The 13,697-nt window shown below is 25.1% G+C and overlaps 1 protein-coding gene across 1 annotated transcript; it reads right to left on the reverse strand.

Annotated features, from left to right (window-relative positions):
• LOC135926720 (O-phosphoseryl-tRNA(Sec) selenium transferase-like) lies at positions 1 to 8,522 on the reverse strand. Its single transcript, XM_065462652.1, has 10 exons — positions 8,455 to 8,522; positions 8,260 to 8,414; positions 5,935 to 6,053; positions 4,891 to 5,049; positions 3,944 to 4,069; positions 3,621 to 3,858; positions 2,862 to 3,037; positions 861 to 1,046; positions 367 to 454; positions 1 to 220 (listed from the first exon to the last, which is right to left on the reverse strand). Exons 2-10 carry the CDS (start codon positions 8,391 to 8,393, stop codon positions 1 to 3), a joined length of 1,446 nt encoding a protein of 481 aa, XP_065318724.1. The 5' UTR covers positions 8,394 to 8,414; positions 8,455 to 8,522.
• Positions 8,523 to 13,697: the final 5,175 nt, after the last annotated feature.

Raw genomic sequence — 13,697 nt, forward strand, 5'->3', positions numbered from 1 at the left:
TCATATTTTTTTTGATAACATTTTTGCATTTCCCAAATATGTTTTTGAATATTCGATCAATATTTTTTGTAATTTCTTCACAAATGCATCTATAACGGGTTTGGTCAGGCTTAAAGTACAAGCCACAGTCATGTATGAATTGGAATACGCATTTATATGAGATCCCCACCCTTGAAAAGTGTATCCTTCTATTGATTTGTCTTGACCGGGTACGACAATCCTTTATGATAAATAATTTTTATGAAAAAAATACTTTTTTTAAAACAAGAATCCCTAATCATTCAAGACACCTGTAATTTAATTAATTTATATTTCTAGCGTAACTACCTAGCATATTGATCATCCTAAATTCAAATATAAAAATACCTGGCTCCCGTTATTCTCCTTTGAAACATCATAGCGCCTATTTGAGTAACGTTATTTTCGGGTCCAATAAAATTGTTCAAAGTCATGGCTTATTATCATATAATTTTAAAAATAATTATAGTAGTGATCAGTGTTCTTAAAAAAAAGTGTGGGGGGGGGGATTAAAATTAACATTTTGATTCAATTTTATAACATTTTAAATTTAATATATTTCATTTACAGAATAAAAGAGACCATGATATTTTTATAAATTCTTCTACATATGTTTTTATAGGTATATGTAAAAATGTCAATATGATGTATCGTATCGTTAAAATCTCAAGCGTATAAATTAAAGCTTTGCAAGAATCTGAGATATTCTTAATTGGTCAGGTGGGACTTTGATCTTAAATAATTTTCCGCTAACCTGTTTTTGCTAAAAATTAAAGTAGAGGTTCAGGAATATATTAATTAACCGACGAAACACAAACATAAAAAAATAATATTATAAGAACCTATAGATATAGGATTGTTAGGAGTTTCCAGTATTCTTTCGTTGAAATATTTAGCCAAGTTTTCCATTTCTGCTTTCAGATACGAATAATTTTGGGTTTGTTCCTTGAAAAGTTGGGAATATTTATGACTCCCCAAGGAGAGTAGGGTAATAAAGATATCCAATGAGGGAGTTAGAGAAGCTCTACCTTGATTTAATTAATATTTTTAAAAAAAAAATCATACATAAAGGAAGAGAAGAAAAAACAGAATATAAATTATTTTTCAAACAAAAGCCTATGAATACAAAATCGGTCCGAAGTCTGGTCGGGCTCAATATTTAAAATAATTAGAGCCGGGTTCGTGCTTAAAAATCAATATAAATTTCAGGCTATATATGGGACATATATTTTGAATACAGTGCTATCTTGTCCATGAGCAGTTCACAGAGACGGAAAACAATAAACGTACTTATCAATTTAAAATATTTTTATAGGTAAGAATTGGTTATTATTACTTATCAGCAGAGTTGTTAAAAGATACTTTTTAAATGGATCTAGATACAGATACAGATACATAGTCTCAAAAGTTATCTAGATACAGATACAGCGTCTAAAAAGTTATCAAGATACAGATACATTTTTTTTTATTATGCTCTTATAGGTTTGCATAAAGCTAAATTAATATTATATTGTGAAAATTCATGAAATGAGCTAAAAAATTTATTGACGCGATATAACATTTATCAGAATATAACTAAAATAATGATTTTAATATAATATATGAAAATATATGATTAAATAATTATAAATAATTATTAGATTTCAGTAATAAAATATTTTTAAAATTTTGATCATTTAGGCATCCTCGTTTATCTGTAAAGACATTTTTAGCAACACTAAATAGTCTTTCCACAGAGGCGCTTGAAGGAATTGTTAGTGTTATATTTAATAAATATCAATTTTATATCAGGGTATTCTTTAAAAATGCTAAAATCTCTACATTCATTTTTGAAAAAATTATTTAAAATTTGTTGATTATCATAATTTAAATCATTATTAGAAATTATATCTGCTGTAGGGTACTGAAAAAAATCTGAAATTAAATTATTTGTTTTTTTGGCAGGTTATTTGCTTGTAGTCAGTTGATGACTTTGATAATTCACCAGCTTATCTTTGTATCAATTGTTTTTTTATTAAGATTTTCTTCCATTTGCAACCATGTCCAATCAAGTTTAAAAAAGGGTGGAGAATGGTTGCTATAATATTATCATCTTCAAATAAGGTCACAATAAACCTAGAATTATTAAATATTTTTAATTTATTATATTAATTTACCTATCCTCAATCCCTTTAAGTAAGGCATCTAAGAGTGGTAAACAGATGAAATAAAATAAATTTTACAGTCAAATATTTTTATTTACAATAAAAAAAGGGGTATATAAAATGTATCTTAAAAATTATCTAAAACAGATACAGATACCTCTAAAAAAATATCTAGATACAGATACAGATATCTTTCTAAAAAATCTATCTAGATACAGATACAGATACAGATACTACATTTTTATATCTAGATACAGTATTTAACAACTCTGCTTATCAGTGTAGTTAAACGGCTCGATTTATATTTAAAATCGGCCATCCAGAAAAATTTACGCAAGCGCTCTTAGATGGCACAAAGGTTTGGACATCTATTAGAGAAATCTCGAAACTTTAGCAATATTTTTCTTGGCTAAAATATCGAGTTAGCATTTTTAAAAATCGGCTCAAATCGTGCCGTTTAACTACACTATAAGTTATGGTAATTAAATTTAATACCACTGAGAAGTTTTAAATTAATAATACTTATTTTTTATAATATTTGATACTTTCCTTCCTTTCTTTATTCATTGGAAAATAAAACTTCACTTTAAGAAGCTACCCAATCGGAAAATTGTATGTAACGCATTTTAGTTTCAAGCAATTATCATATAGCTTCATTTTAAGATCATTACCTAAACTCATTGAAAATCTTGTTATTACCAGGATAATCTTTCGCCAACTGAGAACAGAAACTTTCGCTGGACTTAGAGTGTAAAATTATTTCCGTGGGTTTTAACGTAAAATCAGTAGCTATAGCCCCTCCTACTGGCACCATAAAATTCTTATCGCAGCTCTGTACCATACAATCTATTCGGGCCCCTTTGTTGATGACCTGACTGGTTAATTAATATAAATATATAAAGAAAAAAATGAATATAATGTTTTAAAATTAAGATGCTATATATTGGCGCCGATTTAACTAATCCCTAATTTAAATTTTTATAATAAATTTTGCTTATCATTCCCACCTTATTCTTATCAAAGAAAATAATACCAATTCTAAGATTGCATTTATTCGACTTGCTATATAATCATATCGCGATTTTGCTAAAATCAAACAAAAAAGGCCCACATCATTTTGTATTCTAGTGAGGAATTTGAATATCATAAAAATTTAAAATTTTATTAAATTTTCTCTGCTTGCAAAGAATATTGAAATGAGATAAAACATATAAAAGATTAAATGCCGACTTTCATTTTCGGCATTAATTTTATGGCAAATAATTCAAACCACAATGAAGAATAAGCTATTTTTAAAGGATTATCATGAAATTAGAGCAATCTTTGAGTTATTTTCTTAATGATTGAGCCAATAATTTTTTTGATGTTACATAATTTCGCATCGCAGACAGATTGTCAACTAATTGCAGCCAGAAGCAAAAATGTTGTTAAAAAAATTAATTGATAGGAAAAAAACACTTAATCTTGGCCACGATTTTGGATGAGTTGAGACCGTAGGCATTATTTACAACGTGTGGCAACAAATGTTTGCTGCAAATCATCCCTATTGCCAGTATATCATCCGCCCCTCTAGGCGCGAAACAAGAGGTAGTAGATAACACGCATGCTATATGCGCCAAAGAGGGGTCTATTTTGACTTGCTCTTCAATAATTTCTTCCAATTCGCTCACGCTTGGCCTTATTTCGTCGTTAAAATCTGTAATAGTTTTAATAAATTCTTAATTATATTTTTTTAATAGATAAAAATATATCAAATATATTAGAAAACTAAGTTTTTTTACTATTTTTATTAGCAGTGGTAGTATTGTTCTGTGCATCTCCGAAATTTTCAGATATTCCTTGAATAGTATCAGGGGCAACGTGGGTAGCAGGGTAAGTTCGGCCTTGCACTATTATAGGAATAAAACCTTGGACGCAAAAATGGAAAAATAACGTTTTTAATAATATATCATATTAAAGGTCAAAACCACAAAGGCAATGGTATAAATAATTGAATATCAACATTGTTACCAAATTCTGACCCCTCAAAAATTTATCTTTATGAGAGAAAAAATATTATTAATTTGGAAGCGAATTTATAGGACCGGAAATAAAACTTTAACCCATTAAGAGGCACTTTGCATTTTTGAAACTACCATTTTAAAATGATATTTCTGCTACTAGCGCGAGCTACCTCATCTAAAACCCGCAAAATATTAAAATTAAATATATTTTTAATTATTCTAACTTACTAGACATGTTATATAATATTTATATTTGAAACAGAAGTTACTCATATATGACATATTATTTTTTTTTAAATCTACTAATGTTAAAATTTTTAAAAAGATAAGATGTTATATTTTTTATGGAATAAAATTATTAATTTTGATGGTTAAAATAAAACATATTTACCAAGATGGAAGTGCATTTAATGCAACATCCCATTCATTTAAACATTTTTTTTAAAATTGCTGCGTCTCCTATATGTCTGAGGGAGATGGTATCCATATTATATCACTTTTTTTAAAGAATATTTTCACTTTTTTTAAAGAATATTTTTGAAAAATTAAAACTTTTCAACTATAACAAATTCCGTGTCAACTAATTTGAATAAAAATATTTATAATATAAACAACAATATGAATATATAGGCAGGTTTGTATGGCACTTATTATTTATTTTAAATTATCTATTAGATTCACATAAAAAAATAGGTTTGAATTATTATATTATAAAATATTCAAACCTGCTGTTATGATAGATTTAAAGCAAGATTTTTGATCTATCCTCATAAAAATGATAAATTTAGCCAGGGGTCTAATCTTTCTGAGCGTCAGAAAACAGAGAGTAAGGGTCATGCCAGTGGCAACGGGCAACATTATGCATGAATTTACGTTTTGCAAACCTTTTTAGTAGATAAAATACTATATTATATTTTTTGTACAGATAAAAAATTGTTTGTCTTATACCAATGTGGGTTTATTTCAAAATGGGAAAGGGCAAGAGAGCTTATGTCTAATTTAAATTCAATCTCAATTCCTTTTAAAAATAAATAAGGGATCAGTCATAACAACCGCGGAAATAAAGCGACATCACTCTCGTTCAAATACAAAATCAAGTAAATATTTGGAAAAATTTATAGTGGCGTTTTGACGAGCGTTACGATGAGGCGAACTGTGGTCAGAAGCGTACTCATTGCAATCGTGATTTACTATAAACGGGGCCTAAGTTTTTTAAAATTATTTGGTATATTCAATCATAAAGGAAAAGTTCACGAATTTTTACAACAAAACACCTAATAAATATTTTAAAACATTGCTGATTTTAAAAAAGGAACCAGGCCTAACATTCGTTATTGATAGTAATCGGTGAAACGCCAGGAGGAAAAGTGTTTAGGAATTTCTTTTTCTATAGAATACATACTAAATTACATTAAACTATAATATAACAATAAGGCCATATCCTGATTAAACTTATTTTTGATACTTATTCCTGTTCTGCCTAGGAGTAAACCCCTTTTGAACTAGGACATCCTATTATAGTGGTATGATTATTTTTCGTTTTTATTCTTTTTAGGCTGTTTAGTTGAAACTATACAGCTGATTGTTTAGTAATAAGTGGAACCAGGACACACCCTAACAATTAATAATTAAATAAAATTCATTTCAGTATTTTTTAATTTAAAATGATGATCACAAATATCTCTGCAGTCGAAGCTAATTAATGCAATTCAGCTTAATAGCATAATAGATACTTTTAAAAAAATATGACCCAAAAATTTTTAATCAACCTGCAATTCTAAATGCATCTTTTATCAAAAGATTTGTTAACTTTGCCAAGGAACTTGAACCAGTAGCTTTTGGTTGAATTTGATTCAAATCGCCAGATCTACCCATTCCATGACCTAAGCTTATCAGAATTGTTATTATTATATTTTATAATAATTTCTATATATCTAATTTTTTTTAAAAAAAAAATTTATTTTGAGGGTTATCAATTAGATTCTTTGAGGTAACGCAACCGGCTGTGCCAATCCGCAACTTTTTTTCATATCCGATCCCATACCCATCTTACTTTAAAATCCACCCGATATTTTTTTATTGATCATCTATTTTTGAGCCAATGTAATAAAAAAACTATATTTTTTAATTTAAAAACAAACTAACTTTTATGAATGATAAAGTGTAATTGATTTATTTATTATCCAAAAACTATACGTCTCATTCAAAATATGGGCAATGTTTATATGGAGGAATGAAGAGTTGTCTAATCGAATCGTATTTTTAAAATAAATCGGCTAATCTGATATTTTATAAAAGCAAGTATCGAATCCGAACCGATATATACTCTAAAACAACCAATGAGCATAAATGTTGAGATTAGAAAACTTCAAAATTTGATTTATTATATTAAGTACATATTTTGTTAATGTAAAATAATATAGTATTAACATATGATGGGTGAGTAATCATCCAGGGAATTATGAAAGTTGTAGCAAGAATGATTTCGGTTAGGCCTTACATTCAACTGGAGATTTTTTATTGGGACAATATGAATTTAAAATTAAAAAAAGCATCTGAGGTAAGGAGTAAAAATAGGATTAGAGGAGAAATAGTAAGGGCTAATTAAAGGTGGTGAAAAATATGGATTATTAGAATATTTATTAAAATTATAATTAATAATCTATCAAATCCAAAGGGCAATGTGTGATTATAAATAAACGAATATAAATTTAAATGAAACAGTTGTTGTAATGGCAATTTTCTTGAGTTGGAATAATCCAGATTTAAATTTATATAATTAATTAAGCTATAAATTTTAATTCCTTTTAAAATTTAAAATTAATGAACGTTCTTCTTTTCTATTTTTGTTTTAAAAAATAAAGTTAATAAAAATAATTATTATGCCCTCATAATGAACATTTAAACAATCTTTATTAGGCCCAGTAATTCCATAAAGTGGTTGGTTCATTTAAACATTAAGCTCGATCATAATTATTTAAAAAATTATCCAGCAAAAAAAAACTAATTTATTTACTATATTTAAACATAAATATTATATTATTAATATATTCAAATATCCAAAATCCCTTTTTTTCAAGCAAATTACCAAAAATATTCAAATAAAAAATGAAAATTTTTTAGTAGTATAAAATATAAGGAAAAAGAAGCTCTCAAAATTGGGATAATTTTTTATAGTTTTTTAAAAAACAGATGAAGCATTGATTAAAATATACTTTAAAAAACCTTAAAATTTATAAACTTTTATAACTTTATATAATTAGTCCAAAATCTTCCATTAAAACACTTCAAAAGTTTATTTCCAAATTTATAATAATTTATACCAGATTATTTTTATATTTATTTAATTCAAATACATTCAATTTTGATTAATATAATTGCCTATTTCTTACTATAATTTAAATTTTTCTCAATAAAAATTCCACAACTTTATAAATTTTAAGCTAAATTTTATTAAATTATATTCATTTTTTTTTAACTTTGAAAAAAATTAATAAACTTTCATAAATTCAAAAAAATGAGACCACTATTTTATTTTTACATTAAAAATATTTATTTCTCTTTTTTTGTTAGTTACAAATGTTAATTAAATATATTTTTGTTATTTGTGTCATAGCCTTATGTAGATCCCATCCCACCCTTTTATTCTAAAAATTATTTTCGATTTTATTTATAAATTGGTCATAAAAAAGAAGAGCCAGGAAAATTCAGTTTTTTTTATATATTTATTTTAGGCCAAGTTAAGTCTGCTTCTCATTTTATAATTTAAAAATATAAAATTAAGGTTAAATAAATAAAAATCTCATATTGTCTTAATACCATAGAAATTTAAATTATCATTTGATTTATATACTGTTTTATTTTCTAACCTAAGCCTGAAATTTTTGAAATTAATTAATTTTATGTTATTTTTATATATACCTTATATATTTATTACTTATTAAATATTAAAAAACAATCAGAGGTATAATATTATTTAATTTGATCTTGTTCATAAAATTGACTGGTAAAATTAAGTTAAAAATAAAAATATGTATTATAAATTAATTTTTGCGAGATTAAATTAAATTAAAAAAAAACATATCATGTAATACTTAAAATGTCGTTTAGAAACAATAGGAGAGTATATTCTAGCTTCTCTTTCCCCAATAGGGCATGAGGATATAAAATTATTTGAATCCATTAAAGAAAATTTATACAAAAGATTTTCAATTAAAAGATCTGGCATAGGATAAGCTAACAATTTTTTCTATTAAATATATAGGTAAAATTGTGTATTAAAGAATTACGTGATATAATAACTGGTCATATATTTTATTAATTGAGTTATCAGCATCAGATGCTTGTTTTACATAGGTATCGGGTACAAAATCTTTCAAATTATTGAAATGCATTATGAGTGAATGCTAAATATATAATTTATAACATATGATTAAATTGACGTAAAGATGAATTGTAAATGACCAGCAATGTGATGTCTTCTTATAAAATCCTTATTTATTCTCTGAGACACTTTTTGTATAATCTAGATTGACTTAATATGTTTATTAAAATAATTTACTTATAAAATTGTTTTAAAGTATTCTAAGCAAAATTTGCAATGGGTAATTCCAGTTCTGAATAATTTCCAAGAAGGTTCTGTTTCGAATTCTTAGAAATTTGTTTTAAGGGAATAGTGGTTCTTAAATTTGATACAGCTTCGATTACTTCATGTTCAGATTGAGGTTCCAAACTTGATATTATAAATGTATATAAATAATTTCCTATTCTAAACCTTATTCATAAAAACAAATTAGTCTTTTAGATATTAAATTTTTTCAAAAATAAATTATTTAAACAAAAGAATGATGCTTCCTTCTTTTATAGCTTTTAATATCGATCTTTGACTGAGTTATATAATTTGCAATGATATTATATCATTGATAATTTATTAATATTAATTTCTAGATTAGTATAAATTAATAATTTTGAAACATTTTAGATAAAATTTTATTTGCAATTTTGGTTATTTGATGATACGTGAAGTTATGAATATGTTAATAGTGTTGTTTATTCAAATTTGTAAAATAATTAATTGAGTATTAATTTAAATGTTTTGTTACATATTGTGTTGTTTATTCAAATTTGTAAAATAATTTATTGAGTATTAATTTAAATGTTTTGTTACATATACCAGTATATATACCAGTCAATGATATACATATTATAATTATTATTATTTTATTTTTTAAAGTAGAAATAAAATTTTATTTAAAACAAAAATAAATTAAATATTACTTGTTTCTTTTATGGCGCCCCGTTACGTTTTTGTAAAAAAAAAAAGAAGAAAATATATAAAATTTGCCTAAAATTAAAATAAAAAAGTAAAAATTAAATTAAATTAAATTCAAAATTGTGATGACTACCTATTGTGACGATTGCTTAATCCATTGAGATGACTCTATTTATATGACTACCTATTGTGGTGACTACCTATTGTGACGATTTCTTAATCCATTGAGATGACTCTATTTATATGACTACCTATTGTGGTGACTACCTATTGTGACGATTGCTTAATAAATTGAGATGACTCTATTTACATGGCTACCTATTATGATGACTACCTATTGTGACGATTCCTTAATCCATTGAGATGACTCTATTTATATGACTACCTATTGTGACGATTGCTTAATCCATTGAGATGACTCCATTTATATGACTACCTATTGTGATGACTACCTATTGTGATGATTGCTTAATCCATTGAGATGACTCTATTTATATGACTACCTATTGTGATGACTAGCTATTGTGATGACTAGCTATTGTGATGACTACCTATTGTGATGACTAGCTATTGTGATGACTACCTATTGTGATGACTAGCTATTGTGATGACTACCTATTGTGTTGATTGCTTAATCTACGGAGATGACCTAGAATCAAACCTTAGCACTTTCATGCAAAAAGCTTCTTTCTTCATGGTGTCCTGGCTCTGGATGTTGGACTGGAATATGATAACCAGCACCTAACCTAATGTGACAACCTAGAAAGAACCAATATGGAAGTTGGACGTTAGGTTATGAATTCTATATTGTGAGACCAATGATGATCACTTATTATTCTAATCCACGTAAGAAGAAAAGTTATTTGAAATTAAAATTTTATGCCGAGATAAAGGCATGTTGTAAATTTACTTATTAAAATAACTTAAATGTAAATCAATAATGGACATATTTGAACACATAAAAGCCTTAAAAAATTATTTACTTAATTTCTTAGTGAAATATTGATATTTTTTTTTGGATTTCTTGTATGATGACCAATTTTTGTAAATTAACTAAACCTAAAGATGAATTTTTAGATATAATTAAAAATAAACCATTAAAAATCCTAAACAAGAAGATAAAACTTTAATTTTAAATATATTAAAATGTAATTAAAACATGAATTAAAAGGTTTAAATCACATGATAGATTTACATAACCCTTATAAGTAATACTTAATATGATAAAAATGTTTTTGAAATAAAGCTTTTGAAGACAAAAGGTTATGTAAAAATTAAACATCATTATTTTAGGAAAATATTGTGTGAAATTTAAATTTTTTTTAAGAGAAGGAAATGTGCATAATATTTGCATATTTTAACCTCGGAGATTGAAAATAAATAAAAATAAATTAAATATTAAAACGCTACTAATTAAATATTAAAACGCTACTAATAAAATATAAAACGCAAAATTTAAAAAAAAAACGCGAAATTTTATATAATTTTTTTGATTTATCATTCTTATGTTATTCTACATTCCAAAAATTTTATTCCAAATTCTTTTATTCCAAAATTTTATTCCATATATTCAAACTTGATCCTTATAATAATGATAACGTACAGCAACTTTTCTAACCTACAAAAACGTACTCACGCCATCAGACAGACTTATGCGCCCTCTGAGCAGCAACTTGATGCTTTGTCGAGGAGGGGAATGTTAATAGTGTTGTTTATTCAAATTTGTAAAATAATTAATTGAGTATTAATTTAAATGTTTTGTTACATATTGTGTTATTTATTCAAATTTGTAAAATAATTTATTGAGTATTAATTTAAATGTTTTGTTACATATACCAGTATATATACCAGTCGATGATATACATATTATAATTATAATTATTTTATTTTTTAAAGTAGAAATAAAATTTTTATTTATAAATAAATAAAACTTGTTAATTTTACTTGTTTTTTTTAGAATAAGATAAATATAAATTATTAATAATTTATTATAAATAAAATTTGTAAAAAAAAATTTTAAAAAATTTAAAAAGAAAAACTATAAAATTATTTGATAAGTATTTTTTAGTATAAATCTTACAAGGTGAAATCACTAATTTTTTAAACAAAAATATTCACTTCATTCTCCGATATTTCATTTTCGAAAATTTTAAGGAATTTAGTTTTTAAATCGAATATTAGACGAATAAAATGTTTCTATTATTCCTAAGAATGCAAATAAGGTACCCTAATTGGAATTAATTAATTTAATATATTTTTCAAATAAGTCTGTATAAAATAATGTTGCTAAAAGACTAGATTTTTAAAAAAAACAGCTAACCCAAGATTTTAGCCAAAAATTATTTCTCAAGTCAATCATAGATGGCAAAAGGGTTCAGACATCAATTAGCAAAATCTCGAGGCTTTAGGTTAAAACTTACTTTAAAATCCGTTAAATCTGACCATTAAACAACATTAGTTAAAACTCATTATATTTTCGGACAGCCGAAAACTTAAGCATTAGATAATGGAAAAGCATTGATAAGAAACGAATTTATAGATTCAAGGACTAAAAAAACTATTCCATTTCCAAATTAGTATTTACAGTATTGAAAAAAAATAATAATATAGAAATGCCCTTTACTCTCAACCCTTCCCTCTCAAAAATATATAATTTATCAATCCAAAACAATCCCTTTAATAATATTAAATAAATATAATAAACATTACTACAAGTCATCATGCACATATAACATTATAATAGATATTAAACATATCATCCCCAATCAATCCCGTCGTCATCTAATATCATGTCTTCTTCACTCCAAATCGCAAACAAAGAAACTTTTATTGTTCTTTTCTAAAACAACCCATGTGATCATTTCGTTTTCCTCCCATCCACCAGGAAAACTAATTCCCCTGTCAGAAAATAACTGACATTTGATGTATTATATTAAATTTATTTCTTCTTTTTTTCAACAACTACAAACAGAATAGTGTAACTAGATCTAAAACTCAGGGGGCCGAATAGAGGCAAGTTAAAAATTGGCAAAATTGAAAAAATTTTTTTACCAAGATATGCTGATAATATTTTAAGGCAATTCATTTATATAAGATGAATCTAGATTACGATGATTATTCCAAAATTCATTGTCATACTGCAAATAACATATTTAATATGAAATAAATTATACAAAGGTTTAGCTTACCGTTATCTCTTAAATTTCAGATCCAGGTTGTATTTGTTAAAAAATTTGAAATTTAAATCAATTTAAGAGACAAATGAATGATAAATAAAATATTTTACCTATATAAAATATAAAATATTCCAAACATCAGTAGCGAAACGTTCATATAAGCAAAGGAATAATTGTTTCCTTTATAATTTTTCTCAAAAAATTTTTAAAATAAGTTACGTTAAAAAAATTTAATAGTCATCTTATCTAAAAAAATATTATTTTAACTATGTTAAAGGAAAAAATATATACATTGGGGAACCAAATATAAAATTGTTTATTATTTTAACAAGAGAAAAACAACCGCATTGTGTAATTTTATAAAGTTTAAAAAATAAGCTGTGGTGTAAATAAAAAATGATTATTTTTTGAAATATATAAAAGATAATTTTTTTATGATTTAATTGAAATAGAAAACATAATTTTTCAATCTAACTTTGGCTCAACAACGGTAAGTTCAGAGTTAGACCTAGAAAGAGAGATATTTAAAAAGAGTAAAAATTTTATCGATTATTCAATCTATCTCAATTGAAAAAATATTTTTAAAAAGTTGAAAATTTGTTTCTTGAGAATTCTATTCAAAAACAAAAACGAATTCCTGTTTATAAATCTTAGTATCTTGTATTTGATTAATAAAAATAAAAAGTTATTTGCTTCCCTAATAATAAACCTTACGTGTTGTCAAAGCCGAACATAAATAATATTTACAAATAATTTAGATCGACATTTACATTCGCTTAATATTATATTTTTAGATTTAGTTTATTATTTTCTCATTGACACAATTAGGAGACTAATTGTGAATCGTTCTTTTTTGCATTAGATAATATGTTTATATTATTTATTATTTTTATATTCCTAGATTTACATTATTTGTGATTGTATTGATATCCAAGGTGAAAAATTTTTATATTAGGAGATATTTTCTTTTTTCTGAATAAAATCTCTTAAACTCAGAAAAGTGTGATTCACTTGGTTTCTTAAAGGATAAAAAGGTAAAACTTATCGGATTAAATATATTTTGGGTAAAAAAAAATCTAATAAT

This window comes from Gordionus sp. m RMFG-2023, chromosome 3 (assembly GCF_954871325.1).
Source record: "Gordionus sp. m RMFG-2023 chromosome 3, tfGorSpeb1-WG-v2, whole genome shotgun sequence".
NCBI classification, from domain to species: Eukaryota; Metazoa; Nematomorpha; class Gordioida; order Chordodea; family Parachordodidae; genus Gordionus; species Gordionus sp. m RMFG-2023.

Excerpts from the sequence above, each read along its gene's own strand:
- LOC135926720 (XM_065462652.1), bottom strand. The coding sequence starts at position 8,393 with ATGCCAGATCTTTTAATTGAAAATCTTTTGTATAAATTTTCTTTAATG. Across the intron at positions 6,054-8,259 it reads GTTTCTAAACGACATTTTAA|CTTAGGTCATGGAATGGGTA; the intron begins GTATTACATGAT and ends AATTCTGATAAG. Across the intron at positions 455-860 it reads TAACAATCCTATATCTATAG|CCATGACTTTGAACAATTTT; the intron begins GTTCTTATAATA and ends TATGATAATAAG.